We start from the raw sequence: 15,438 nt of genomic DNA on the forward strand, positions 1-15,438 counted from the left end.
TTGTATTTCTGTAAATACAAAAAGTCACAATGAACCCCCTCTGAATCCAACACAGGGTATTTATACTACAATTCCATCAGTGAACATTAATGAACTACAGGAAGGAGGACGAAGACTTCCAACTTCTCAGAAGCCACAAAAATTATGCTCTGAACCAGGTGATTTGGAGGAGTGAAGAAAAAACACAGCCACGAGAGGTAGGATCTTAGCCAGCAGAAGTAAACGGAAGTAACAAAAAATTCAATTTCCTCCTACCTCGTTCCCTAATCTATTTTCTTTTCTCCTACTTGTACTGTAAGTTCGTATCAGATAACGTTCTCTTTCTATCCAACCCAGAAAAGGAGTCGGCTGAAGAAATAATCTTGCTCACCTCAGGCCAATCTCTACCAAAAACTAAGCAGACGGTGGCTGGCGCCCCCTGGTGGGAGGACTGGAGAACAGCGCTTTCTACCTGACAAGAAGCAAGGAGGTAGAAAACAGGGTGAAAGAGGCCTGGCCTACTCCAGACTACACTTACTACTTCTGTCTTTCTTCCTCTTTGCTATTGTCAGCTACTCCTAAAATTTGGGTACATCTCTTAGTTTTAATTTCATCCGCAAGGGAACCTGCCAACCTACACTTGGGGTATCAAATGAAAAGGTGGCCCATGTTATTCTGAACTTGACTTGTGTTCCCAAATGTCATAACTTCAAGCTACTGGACATTTATTAGGAATCATGGCTTCAAAAATGGTGAAATCAGTGAATACACAGGTTTGAAAAGGCAAAGGAAGGAACAGGGGAAGGGACAGAGATAGGAAGACACTATTAGACTCAGAGAAATGCTTAGAAAGTGATGTGTGGCAGGTAAAATGTCAGTCATCTTCCCACCATTATATCTTGCCCAAGCCTTCTTAGTTTTGTTTTCTCAAACCCCCTATTTAAGAACAATTTTGATGTAGCCATAGAAACATAACATTCTGCAGTTGTTAAGAAAGCAAGGCTCAGACAAAAATAATTCAGCAAAGAAACCCAGGAGAGGCATTCTATCTGCTCTGTGTAAATGCAATACAACATATGGATATTTATCTACAGAATGGGCTGGACAATGTTTTCTCAAACATTTACTTTCCTGAAACTGTTATCAGTAGGGAAAGAGCCATAAAAACTTATTTTCTAGCAGATAAACAGAAGCCTCTGCTGGTTAATGAGTTGCCTATGTGGCAGACCCACTCTGGAAATTACTGGTAATTTTGTTTCCTCTGCTTCAGCCAGGTTCACTAGATCAGAATCCCAGCTCTACCATTTCCTAGCTCTGTGGCCTTAGTTTCTCAAATTTTCCAGGCCTCAGTTTATTCATCTGTAAAATGGAGAAAATAAAATCTACTTCATAGGGTCCAAGAAAGTATTAAATGAGATAATACATAAGCCTCAGGATCTCTGACACTCATAACTTTTATATATTGCATATATGTATATTTTCATTTGGAAAAAGTCTATAAAAGTTATGTCATGTTATCAAGGGATCTGTGATCCAAAGAAGTTTTTAAGAGCTATGGCTCTAAAGTAAAGCAATTTTGCAAGATTCTTAGTAGTTCTCATCAGTGACATACCCTGTCAGACTTTTATGGAGACATGCAGGACGAGACAGATGTATGGGTTATATTACGGGAACTATCCTGCTTTCAGAAAACAGATATGACTCTAAAGGTTCTATGTAATACCCCTAAATTTCAGAGGGCCAAATATAATTTTTTTTGTCTATAATTGTTATTATAACATTTGCAGCAGACATACCATAAGATTGGTCAAGGCGAAACTACAACATACAGGCAAAAAGAAAATTATATCCAAAGTATTCTTAAAAGTAAGAATTCTGAGAACGAAGAAATGTGAAAGTGAAGTATTCTCTCACTCTCCAAGAAACTCTCCAAGATTCTCAAGTTGCCACAGAGAAAAGAGGTGGAAGATAAAGGAAGAATACAGAGTAGTGGTTTACCATTTGCCAATCCTTACATAAACCTGCTAGAACTTTATATCATACTAGTATGAAAAATAAAGTCTAGACTGTACAGGAAAAATGTAAGCCTGACAAAGCATGCAGATATCCTGAAAAAGTTTGACAGCACCACTGTTTCCACATAGGAAACTAAATTGTTTAAAATGAAACCTTCAAATGGACTACAGATTGATCTAGGTCCATGTAAAATCTATAAGAAAAGCTCAGTCATGAATGTCCTTTTTGTCCAAGCTCCATTCACAAGGTCACCTCCACTTATCTGACTGGCAAATGTCCTGTCCATGATACTACAAAAATTTTTCAAATTTTGTACATTTAGAAATGCTTTCCTTTGCTTATGTAAATAATAAATAATATTCACAGTGCCTGAACATAAGAAGGCAGTCAATTAATATTTGTTGAGTGAATGAAAATGGAAAGAGAAAAACCATCTAGAGTTAAACAGAAGAGGCTATAATATTGAATTTTTAAAATGATGAGAAGAGAAAAAGATTATTTAATATTTCATACTAGTACTGGAGTAACTGTTTATCTATTTTGAAAAAAAAAATGTTAGAGCCTTATCTTACACTAATGATTCTAGAAATTTCAGATAGGTTTGTTATAAAGAGAAGGAAGTCATAAAACAACTAGAAGAAAAAAGTTATTTCATCTTGGGATAGGGAAGAGCTTACGAAGCACAAAGGCAGAGCAAGAAACCCTAAAGGAAAACATGATAGGTTTCTTTACATTAAAGAGTAACATGAGTACTAAATGTAATGTGGCATTCTGGAACAGAAAGGGGGTATCATGTAAAAACTAAGGAAATCTGAATAAAGTAGGGGCTTTAGTTGATAATTATATACTAATGATGGTCTCAGGAATTATAACAAAAGTACCATTCTAATATAAAATATTAACAATAGAGGAAACTGCTTATGGCGTCTATGGGAACTATCTGTATACTGCATAAATTTTCTCCAAATCTAAAACTGTTCTAAAATAAATAGTTAATTAAAAAGTACCTCCCCCTCAAAACTAAACAAACAAAAACCAAAAATGGTGGACAAGGTTTAATAGATCTGTGCACAATGCCTAGGCATACAAATGTGTGGATTCAGGCTATCTAGGTTTAAATCTTAATTTTGTCACTCTATGAGAGCTTGGGCAAATTTTTAATCTCTCTGGGCCCATTTCCTCTGGTATAAAACGGGAATTTAACATCACTTTTTAGGGTTATATTGAGAATCATATGAGTTAATGCATGTAAGAGACTACCGTATTCCTAGCACATAGGAAGTGCTCAGTAAATGTTGGCTGGCTTCATCATATAAATAACTCTCCCAAATAAATATAGAAAAATTAGTATCTCAATAGAAAATTGGCAAAGGGAAATAAATAAGAAATTAAGGAATTACAAATGGCTAATAAAAAGGGACTAATAAAATGTACCAGCATAGTGACAGTCCTCTCTGGGTGGTGAGATTATGGGTGATTTATTTTCTTTACAGTTTTCTGGGCTTTTATAGATTTTTCAAAATGTACTTTATGATTATAAAAGAAGTACGTGCCTGTTATAGAAAATTTGAAAAATCATTAAAATGAAAATGTTTATACGTGCTACTGAATTGCTAGTATACAAAAATGAAGACAAGGTAAGAAGTTGAAAACAAAACTCTAGCCCCCTGAATGTGCTGCCTGGGGTAGGCAGTGAGGTGCTGGGGATAACCACAGGAAGCTGTGTTTCAGGTACCCCCACCATTTGGTTGAGCCCCTCTGTGAGAATACCGCTCCCCAGTTTAGTCCAGGGCAACATGGTGACTTGGCCAACCCCTCAGCTGAAAACCTCCATCTATGGCTGCTAGAGTTAAGTCCAAACTCCGACCTGGCCACAAAGATCTTGCACCCAGCCTTATCAACCTCTCCAGACTCACAGCTTCCCAGTCCCCCCCCCGGCCCATTCCACATCTGCCCTCCCCCCAAATCCTCACCACTGCCCAGATCTGGCAGGCCCCTGACAACACCGGGTCATGTTTGCACATGCTTTCCTATCATCTGGACTGCCCTTCCCCGACCCCTCTACCTGGCAACTCACTCATCCTTCTAGACTCCTTCAAAGGTCACTGTAGTCTCTGGGAACAGGTGGATTCCCTGAGGCTCATCACTCAAGACCTCTGGCCCTCACAGTGATTCCAGTCTCCTGCCTGCCTGCCTGTCCCAAGCACCTGCCCACAGCTCGGTCCTCTTTGGATCCTCAGTGCCCAAGTCTGGCTCACAGCAGATTCTCAGCAAATATCTTAGGGTGAAAAGTCTGGCTGCAGGTAGGGTCGCAGGAGGGCAGGGAAAAATATTTTAGATGGCATACTGCCATCTGAAGGCAGTCTAGCATTCTTTCATGCAAGGCTGGCAGACTGTCACCAGCCAAGAAGAAAAAGCCAGAGAGAGAGAGAGAGAGAGGGGGGGGGAGAGAGAGACAGACAGAGAGAGAGAGAGCAATTAAACACACACACACACACACACACACACACACACACACACACTCAAGAAACCCCACACAGCCAAAACAATCTTGAAAAAGAACAAAGTTGAAGGACTCATACTTCCTGATTTTGAAACTTATTATAAAGTTATAATAATCAAAACAGTGTGGTACTGGCATAAGGGTAGACATATAGACCAATGGAATACAAGAGAGAGTCCAGAAATAAACCCTCACATATACAGTCAATTGATTTTCAACAAGGGTTCTAAAACCATCCAATGGGGAAAGGATAATCTTTTCAACAAATGGGGCCAGGAAAACGGGATCTACATGCAAAAGATTAGAGGAGCCCTTATCTTACGCAGTATGCAAAACTTACTTCAAAATGAATCAAAGACCTAAACTTAAGTGCTAAAACTATAAAACTCTTAGAATAAGACGTAGGGGAAAATCTTCATGACATTGGATTTGGCAATGATTTCTTGGATATAACACCAAAAGCACAGGCAACAAAGAAAAAATAGAAAAACTGGACTTCATCAAACTTAAAAACTTCTGTGCTTCAAAGGACACTGTCAACCCAGTAAAAAGGCAACTCTCAGAATGGGAGAAAATATTTGCAAATCACATATCTGATAAGGGATTAATATCCATAATATGTAAAGGATGCCTGTAACTCAACAACAAAGCAAACAACCTAATTCAAAACTGGACAAAGGACTTGAACAGACATTTCTCCAAAGATATACAGATGGCCAAGAGACACATGAAATTACAATCAACATCACTAATCATTAGGGGAATACAAATAAAAAAAAATGCCACTTCACACCCATTAGGATAGGTATTAATAACAATAGTAATAAAAGAAAGGAAAAACAGAAAAGAACAGATGTAGGTAAGAATGTGAAGAAACTGGAACCCTCATTCATTGCTGGTGGGAATGCAAAGTGGTTAAGTTCTATGGAAAACAGTTTGGCAGTTCCTCAAAACGTTAAACATAGAGTTACCACATGATCCAGCAATTCCACTCCTAAGCATATACCCCAAAGAAGTGAAAGCAGGGACTGGGATACTTGCACACCTATGTTCACAGCAGAATTATTCACCTAATGAATTCCCCTAATGAATTATTCACAACAGGCAACCCAAGTGTCCATCAACAGATGAATGGATAAACAGAATGTGGCATATACATACACAAAATGGAATATTATTTAGCCATAAAAAGGAATGAAATTCTGATACATGCTACAACATGGATGAACCATTAAGTGCATTATGCTAAGTTAAGTAAACCAGACAAAAAGGATAAATATTGTTATGATTCCACTTATAGGAGACACCTGGAATAAGCAGATAGAGACAAAAAGTAGAATAAAGGTTACCAGGGGCTAGTGGAGGGGAAAAGGGGGAGTTACATTTAATGGGTGCAGAGTTTCTGTTTGTTATGATGAAAAGTTCTGGAAATGGATAGTTGTGATGGTCATACAACACTGTGAATGTATTTGATGCCACTGAATTGTACACTTAAAAATGATTAAAATGGTGAATTTTATGTTATACACATTTTACCACAATAAAAAATGCAGGAAAAAAGCACCCCACAATAGCTACCATGAGCTTCCCTTAGAAGCTGGACCTCCATGTTCCATGGTCATTCGAGATGCTACCAGTTCATTTCCTGACCTTGGGTTAACAAACTCATACATCCTGCAGCCCACTCTGGCTACTAACCAACTCAGACATTAGATAATCTTCTTTGCTAACTCAGGACACCAGCAGCTATGCCCCCCTTTTTTTCCTTTTCTCTTCTTGATTTTTAATACGGAAACATGTACCAGTTGGGAGAAACTGTGGGGTGGAAGAAAGGTTGAGGTACAGTTGGCCATAGAAGCTAAATCAGAGAAGACATTGTAGAACGAAACTATACTTGAACCCCCTTAGAATTTCAGTCCTTCATAGAGTATCTACCTTACTTTTCAATGATTTGCAGAGAGGGATTTTTCTGCCTTTATTAACTCTTTTTACTACTTCAACTATTACCTCACTCTAGAAGTTGTGATATCTAAGCTCAACACAAATAATTCCCTTGACATGCAATTCAAACCATTTCCTTTTAGGTTGGCTTCGCCGAGATGGAGCCAGCCAACATCCCTTAAAAACTATATATTTCCATGTCTCTCAAGTCCCTCCTCCACCTTAAATACTATAATTCTTTGAACTTTTCTTCATATAGATGGTTTTTCTGGGTCTTTCCCACAAACTTTCTCTAAATCTTTCTTTTAATTGTATACTAAATCATTTCACATGGACATTCTGTAGCAACTTAAATGTTTTTAATGACAATACAAATTGGGTGGTGAGAAGGTAGAGAAAATATTATGAACTTGAAAGCAATGGGTTTCAGAAATATGGTTCCCTACGTTTACTTCTTTTGAGTCATGTTTTCCTGTGTCTGAAACTTCAAAGCCAGCGCCTTCCTCTTCATGTCAGGGACATCTGTCCCACAGTGACTTCCCCATCAAGACGCACCCCAGCCTCGTGGTTGCTGACTTTGAAGTTCACTAGCAAGAACACTGTAGAACCTGCATCTCATTCACATGATCCGAAAGGTGCACGGCAAAAACACTCCAGACCTCAGAAACTCCTCCTGACTTTGCCACTGACCAATTATCCCATTATGATATATTCCAAGTGCACATAAAGATTGGTCTAGAAACTTAATGAGAATTGACAGCAGGTGCACATCTTGCATTCCAGGCAGACAAGCTCAACAAGCACGAGATGAATTAGTTCCACACCATATTCCCTAATGAACAATCGACTCTGCTTTGTGGCACCCTTCAATTCTCTCCACAAATTATTTACTGCTCTTAGGAAACCCATGCTGGCCACATTGCCGAAAATAACCAACTAAGGAACTGGCGACTTCAAATGTTTCGCCAAACTACCATCTCCCCAAACACATGTCCATCCTCTTGATCATTCTGGAAAATGGAAATTAACGGAGGAGAAAATTAACTCGAAAAGGTTAATGCCTTGCTTCTGTAAGAGGCCTTGCTGAATTAGCACACAGATCAGCCTTCCCTTCAGAAGAGACCCTGTCTTACTCAAAAATATATTTCCCAAAGAACCTTGCACAGAGTCTGCTTTACGGGTACATATACAGGTGAAAGTCCATAATAACTCAGATATCGAGCACTCATTAAGTACCAGGCCCTGCACTAACATTATACACCATTTTAAAAAGTAGGTATAATTATTAGTATTGCCATTTTAAAGATGCCGAAATTTGCCCAATGAAAGAGTAAAACAATTATTTTCCAAAGCTTCCTAAACTAAGCTAGCAAGAGATCAGCTGGAATTTCAACCCCGGTTGGCCTCACTCTCCAGCTTCTGCATTTAATCACCATATTGTGCAGCCTCCCTGAATAAATGAAGTGAAATTTCCCCTAGCTTTCACCAAAGCCAGCTCATTTGTTTCCTTGGGGAAGGTAGACAGCTACAATTCTAAAAAATAATGAGTTTTATCTTAAAATCAGACATTTCTTTTCATGTACATCCATACTTGTTTGTATTTCACAATAGAGTTCTGCTTAGAGATTTATCTGGTTACATTTAGTACTTGATTAAATTATTCCAAAACATAAATTGGGAACATTTTGAAACATAATTTCTCCCTCAAAAGAGAAATGCCAGCAGTAATGCTTTCCTTGAGAGATTTTCATGTATTTACTTTTTTAAAAAAGGAACAATAGATTTTGAAAATGCAACAGCCTGAGTATGAGAATTTCCTTGAGGTCAGTGTTATCCATGACAGCCACATGTCCGGCAGGAAATCTGCAGCTGTGTGACATTAATAATGAATTCCCCACTTTCTTAGACCCTGGAGAGACTTGTGGCTTGTAGATCTGAACAAGGAAGGACTTGGATAAAAAGCCTACTTTTTGCTTTTCATGTATATTACAGGCGTGGAATCTCATATTTCCAAAGGGACTTTCACCAGCTACACGCCAAGTGGTTTGCAGGGTTGACTCATTAAGCAGAGCCCACACACTGATGAGGCCAGTGACCCCAACACTGCCTGCATGCACTTATGTGCTTCTTAATGTACTCACTTGAGTAGCGTAGGGCATCCCCGGGCTGTAGTCCCACGTGAAGACCAATGATGGGCTTTTATGTTCATCTTTTTTTAGGTAAGCTTTGCTACATATATAGGGTACATGCAGAACTTATTGGAGAGAGATCCTCTATCTATTGCCAAACGACGAGATAATTTAATTGAGAATCAAATTCTTCACCCTAACAACTGAATCCTACACAGAAAGCACTGAGTTCATTTCTTCAGCATGCTATCAGTGAATGGTTCCAATATTTACTTTCAAGTTACACAATAAAACCAGCCACATGTTTACAAAGATTAGTCAACTTTTACCCTTGGTTAAAACAATATAGTGTTCACGGATAAAACTATAAATGGTTATCCATATATATGTGATCTTATGTCACCCTCAGAATGGCCTATGAAGCATTATTTTCATTCCCCTTTTACAAACAAGGAAACAGACACAGGGAGGTTAAGGAACAGATAAAAGGAGCAGAGCCTAGAATTAAACCCACGGCTACTTGCCTCCAAAACTCTTAACTTCATCTCAGTGTTCTATTGCCTCTTATGTTTGTTGTTTAAAAAGTTAAATCAACTTTGGCCCTTTCCTCTTAGTATTAGGTCTTAAGCATTGCTAATTCAGATTCCTCCCTTATTCAGGAAGAACTAAAGAAAAAAAAATGGGCTGTGTTCTGCCAGCCAAAATAAAAGTTTGTTTCTAGGTTAGTCCCACCTCTCCTAAAGGAGGAAGCTGCACTATGAGCTCTGGAATTAGACACCTGGGGTCCAGCACTTCTACCTGTGTGACCTTGGACAAGTCACTTAATCTCTCTGTGCTTCAGTTTCCTCTCCAGTAAAATGAGGCAATAATAGAAACTCAGTGTTCTTGGGGATTTGTAACACTATTTAGAATAGGGTTTAACACATTTTACATGCTCAGTCATTCTCATCTTATGATTAATAAGCTGACTGAACTAAGTTTAGATTAGTGATCACACACAAACATCAGGAGGCACAACTAACATATTTAATTATCATTTGGATATTTGGAAGATATTAATACTTTGCCTTGAAAAGATGACACAAAAGCCCTCCCCTGGTCCAGGCTGCCTACAAGTGATGACTGAATGTATCTTTCTCTAAATAGCTTTTGCATTGTCTGAATTAAAATAGACTATGGATTCCTTGACATTACCTCATCTCCAAGATACTCTAAAACTTTTTAAATTAAATGCTTAAAGATTGTTTGGGTTCTCAAATAAATAGTTATCAACAAACACATCCTCTCCCTAGCAAGAAGCATGGCCATCTTTCAAACCGTGCAACTTGCTCTAAATCACATTCTCTAAAAATGTCCCTTCGCAGCTTGCATTTCAGTACTTGGTGTCTGTCCCTAATTGTTGCCGTCCCAGAACAAAAGCCTAATTGCTGCTGGTACAATACAGCCCTTTCTCTGAGATCATCAAGAAGCCCTCGGAACAAACAAGAGAGGGAGTTCCTGTGAGCAGCAAGCATTGCATCAAAATCCCTGGACCCTGAAGGCCAACACGAGTTGAGTTATCTTTGCGACTTGAGCTCCTTACTGCTCTCTCCCCCTCCCTGCAAATAGCTCTGGCTCGTGAATGTTTCGGAGCCCTTTAGGACACGTGTATTCTCCTACTGGGACAAGTCTGGAAAAACTCGGGGTCCCTTCTCCCATCCGCGAGCGTGAACAGGGCAGCAGCCCCGCTTGGGAGGGATTTTGTCATGGTGGGATCTTGGCCGGGCGGACGCCCCCAAAACCTCGCAGGGTGAGGCTTGAGGACGGGTGTCCCACCAGGCCAACCCCGGAGTCCCTGCGCCCCTGCGGACGCGAGTGGGAACACCACCTTCCCAGCCCTGTGGGACAGGCGCGGAAGCTTCCATTCCGGGCTGGCACGCAAACCCCCAAACAGCGGCCCCGGGGAGGGCTCTGGGACTCACGCGGTCTCTCTGGCTCTCGGGGGCCTCTCCCCGGCCGGCTCCCGGTCCCTCGGGGTCTGAGAGTGGGAGCCTCCCATGGCTCGGAGCTCGCGCCTTGGCTGCGCCCGGCCCGTGCTCCACGGCGCGCGGGCCCGACCTGGACCCGAGGCGGGGAGGAGGCAGCGGGGCGGGAGGAAGGGTGGGGCGAGGGGTGGGCGGGGGTGGCGGGGAGCCCTGCCTCAGGGTCCCGGCCGCCGGGAAAGCCGGTGCTGGAGACTTCGCCAATTACAGGACTCAGCCTGCGCCGCAGCGCGGGACACCCACTGGGGAACAGCGCCGGGCGATGCTGATGCCCAGGTCACGCAGAGGCCCGGGTGGCGGGCGCCGCATCTCCCGCCAGGGAGCCCCAGGGCAGCGGAGAGCAACAGGTGGAGTGGACTGGACGCCTGGGCGCGCCCCCGGGGCCCCCGCGGTCTCGGAAGATGTCGTTCTCTGCTCTCCCAGTCCTGGGCGACACCGAAGCGCTGGGGCAGCGGGCAGGCACCTAGGGAGCTCCAGCGCGAAACTAGAAGCGGGGCTGCAGGGAAGAGGCCGGGAGGGGCAGCTCTGCAGAAAGCTGCCAGTAGGGGGCGGTGTACTCCGGGATGAGGACACTGAGGCTGTCTTTCCAAGCCAGCAGCTTCTGCCACCCGCCACCCGGAGTGAGACCTGGGCTGAGTTCTACAGAAAACGGGGTTAATCTTGGTTCTGTCCCTCACTAGCTGAGTGAGTTGGGACATGTTACTTGATCCTCTCCGAGTTTTGTTTTTTTCATCTGTAACATGGAGTGCCTCTTATTTGGTTCTGACAACCAATGAATGAATGCTCTTCTAAACTGTCTCAGAAAAGAAATGCACCCTTTCCTTCCCATTGCACTTATGATCACCTAATAACTCCCCTTTCAGAATACTGCATGCTCTTTCTCATCCATTCCTGTCTCCCACCTCCTCCTCTCCTCCATCCCAGCGTTTTGTTTTGTTTTTACAAAGATTGGAATGCCCTTTTCTGCTAACACCTATTTACCCTTCCAGATGCAACTCAAACCTCCCTTCTATAACACTAGCCTGCATCCTGATAGCACATCATTTTTGTTATTGACTGTTTCCTTCATGAGAATGTAAACTCAGTGAAGACAGGATTTTATTTTTTCACTGTTCCCCCAGCATTGCTTGGCACATAGGGGACACTCATAGTTGCTGATAAATGCAGTTGTCCTATATGCATGTTATCACTTTCCTTCCCAGAGTTCCGGTAGCACTTGTTAATCCCTTTAACATAGCATTTACCAATCTTATTTTGTAATTTTCTCTTCACTTGTCTGTCTTTCCACTACAATCTGAGTTCTTTAATGGCAAGAACGTTTTCGTATCTCTATATCCAAGCTCAGTGCATGGCACAGTGCCTGTACCGTGGCTTGTATACAATTATTTGCTGAATGAATGAATGAGCCTGTGGCTAGGCACACAGAATGGTATTCAACATTAACTATCATTCTTGACTAGAAGCTCTAGGACAATAAAGATGTATGTGGCTACATTTTAATGTTTCCAGAAAAGACCAGGAAACTCATAATAGAGACATATTTACAACAAATCTCTCTTTTTTTATGTCAAACTTTGACTTTCTGTCTATACATTATCTTCACTCTATTATAGCCAGAGGGTTCATAGAGTCACGATGCTACCACATTGTAGACATATACATCGGAGTATTTGGGGGTAGGAAAATAAACATTAATTAGTAAAAGTGTAGTGAGACCAGAATTGAGATTTTTATGGGAAGCATTTAAAATAGTTGAAGAAAAGTTGACTCTTGGTAGATAAATTTTTTTTTAAGTCCAAATTCTTCACACATTCTATCTGGAATATTTTGGCAATGTGATTGAAGCGCCATTGATAATGCACACATAACCCTGTGGTCCCTTCCGGAGGAGCACTCAACTTCTCCTAGTGAAAACGTTCCTTTATTCCCGGTGGGTCATTCCAAGGGAACATGGGAGGGGAAGTGACAGGAGAGGAGGGTAGGAATGAGAAAGTCATCTTTCTACTGAGTAAACCAGATGGGCTTTTGGGTAGAGTTTTATTACTACTAGTGCCGAAAGGCACAGGGTAGTGCCACTAAAATGGTTTAAAAGGAAAAGAAAAAAGTGAACCCCATATCCTATTGTGTGGTGCAGAGAAATTGAGATAATGAAAGGGAAAGGAGTCTGTAAAATAATGTGAAACATCTGTATGGGGCCCAAAGTGCATCTCTGCGGAGTCGCTTGTGTTTACTGGTTTTGCTGCCCTGGCTGGTCCAAACATATGGCCAGTTGAGGCTTCACACTCAGGGAAGTGAAGACAGTAAAGTAGAAGCCTTGTCTTTGAGAAGTAAACTTGCAAGGGCTTAATTTTGAGGGAAAATGCCCAGGATAGACCTCAGAGCCCCAAATATATAATGATTTGTCCTTCCCATGGAAGCAGAGCCAAGATCTGTTTCTCTATCCGGGAGACTGGCTGCAGATCGCCAACAAAGGAAAAGACTATGGGATACCTGCAAATCCTCTGTTTACAGTCCCTTGGTTTAAAATTCTACTTGCCTTTTATATTTTAATTAAAAAATGAAAAGTCTCAGGATCCCTAATGAAGATACAGAATTGTTACCATGCAATCACAAGTTCTCTGAGGGAAATTACTCAAGAAATGGAAACACCTTCTCTCCCTTGGTGTGGTTCTGAAGTTGTGCAGTTAGAGGCCAGCTCTAAATGTGGACCACTCTGTTGTCATCTGACCCATTAACTGAGCCAATAATGCCAGTTCTGGGACACACAGATGAAGAGTTCTTCAAGTGGAAGGCAGGAAGAAAATAGCTGAGGGCCACTTGGTATTGCATTTGATATGGAATAAAGGGAGAATAAAACCTGACAATTTTATGGTGTCCTGTACTTTCAGACTAATGTGACAAAAGAAGGAGAAGGAAGAGAAGAGGAGGGGGGCAGCCATGTTTTGCAATCCCTGGGTAGATGGGTTACTGAACATGATGGACAGCTGCGGTTGAAGGAGATAAATGGCCCATGGTGGAGTCTAGGAGGGGTAGTACTTTACACCCAATATTAAGGTTTCCATCTGTGCATTATAGTTCTGTCAGTAAGGCATGTTTTTAAACATTGAGAAAACAGTACAGAAAGAAAATTTAAGAAACTGAAATTCAGGATTGCCCTCGAGATTGCAAAATACACCCTTCAGTCATCAAACCCTACCCCCCAGAATGCTACCTAGGGATAGGAGCTAACAGGCTCTTTGTTTGGTGGTTGACAAAAGAAACCACAGTTATAACAGCGGGAAATGATGGTAACAGTAGGTAATATTTGTTGAGCTCTTTTTATGTGCCAGACTCTGTTCTAAGGGTCTTAGATTTATTAGCTCATTTTAACGTTTGCCACAACCGTATGGGTAAGTATTTTTAGGATACTCAATTAACAAATGAGTAAAATGAAGCATAGAAAGGTGAAACATACCCAAGGCCACACAGCTAGAAAGTGGCAGAGACAGGATTCCAACCTAGATAGACTAGCTTCAGGGCTATAAAATAGAGCTTAGCCTCCATGCTACATTTCTTTAAGTCTTACACTGTGCACACCATTTTAAGATGAAGAAACTGAGGGTTAGAGAGGTAAGTGGCGATCCAGTATTCAAAAACAGTTCTGTCTTGATTACAAAACTGATGTTCAAGATGGATTCCCCTCCTTCCCCCGACAATCATGCCAAATGGGTACTACCCTTCAAAGCAGCCGTCTTGGGAAATTATATGCTTATCACAGATTTGCACCATCTTTCTTTTTTTTGGAAATTATTTAAATGCAAATTTATAAAGGATAAATTGGATTTACTACTGAAGAGCCACATATTGTTCTTAAAATCAAGTGGTGTAAGTGCTCCAACACTGTTCATCTTTTTCAAAATAGTTTTCGCTATTCTAGGTCTTTTGTCTTCCCGTATAAAAATTAAAATAAACTTGTAAATTTACTTTTTTAAAACCTGTTTGGTTTTCCACAGGGGTTATTTTTTTAAGTTTTGGTCAATGGGATTAAAACAGAAGTGTCAAGTTCAACTTCCAGGAAGCATCATTAATGGGAAGTGAAGTGATACTAGTCTGAATGTTGGTGTCCCCTCAAAATTCTTATGTTGAAATCCTAACCCCCAATTTTGAAGATATTAGGAGACTGGGTCTTTAAAGGGGAAATGCTTAAGTCATGAAGGTGGAGCCCTCTTTCATAGGATTAGTACCCTTATGAAAGATGCTCTGGAGACATCCCTTGCCCCTTCCACTACGTGGGGACACAGAAGGCACTGGCTATGGACTAGGAAGCGGGTCTCACCAGAATGCAACCATGCTGGTGTCCTGATGCTGGATTTCCAGCCTCCAAAACCAAGAGAAATAAATTTCGGTTGTTTATAAGCTACCAAATTTGTGGTATTTTGTTACAGCAGCCCAAATGTATTAAGACAGAAGGTGAGCCCTTTTTTTGGCTCTTTCTTTTCCCTGCTGGCTGAAATGCTGATGGGATAGCTGGATTCACACAGCCCTGCTTAATCCTGAGGTTGAAGGAGCCTGACTCCATGATACCATGGAGCCTCCGAGCCTGCCTTAGATTGCCTACCTACAGATTTATTTTATATGAGAGAAAAATAAGTAGTATGTTGATGAGTCATGAATATTTTGGATTTCTATGAGACTCAGCCATTGTAAATCCTAATCAATATTCTGGTCATCAAATTGGGGAGAAAGAGTCCCATTATCTTGTTGTCAAAACACATATACCTGGAAGAACTATGTCACTTAGCAGCCTGCTGTATCACTCCATCCTACTCTATAAAGAATGCTAATTAAATTAGCCCAAACCCTAATATAG

General features: G+C 41.2%; 1 protein-coding gene across 11 annotated transcripts in view; it reads right to left on the reverse strand.

Moving 5' to 3' along the window:
* Nucleotides 1-15,438, reverse strand: part of TACC1 (transforming acidic coiled-coil containing protein 1) — a 93,764-nt gene that overhangs the window by 63,030 nt on the left and 15,296 nt on the right. For 4 of the 11 annotated variants that reach the window (XM_033104702.1, XM_033104699.1, XM_033104705.1 and 1 more), the window contains exon 1: nucleotides 10,530-10,674. The exons of 4 other annotated variants lie outside the window; for them this stretch is intronic. In XM_033104702.1, the coding sequence (XP_032960593.1) occupies nucleotides 10,530-10,606 (77 nt within the window). In that variant the 5' untranslated portion in view covers nucleotides 10,607-10,674. Of the gene's footprint in view, nucleotides 1-10,529; nucleotides 10,677-15,438 lie in introns of those variants that run through there. 3 more of the 11 variants (XM_033104703.1, XM_033104697.1, XM_033104710.1) reach the window with 3 other exon arrangements.

Source organism: Rhinolophus ferrumequinum, chromosome 4 (genome assembly GCF_004115265.2).
Source record: "Rhinolophus ferrumequinum isolate MPI-CBG mRhiFer1 chromosome 4, mRhiFer1_v1.p, whole genome shotgun sequence".
NCBI classification, from domain to species: Eukaryota; Metazoa; Chordata; class Mammalia; order Chiroptera; family Rhinolophidae; genus Rhinolophus; species Rhinolophus ferrumequinum.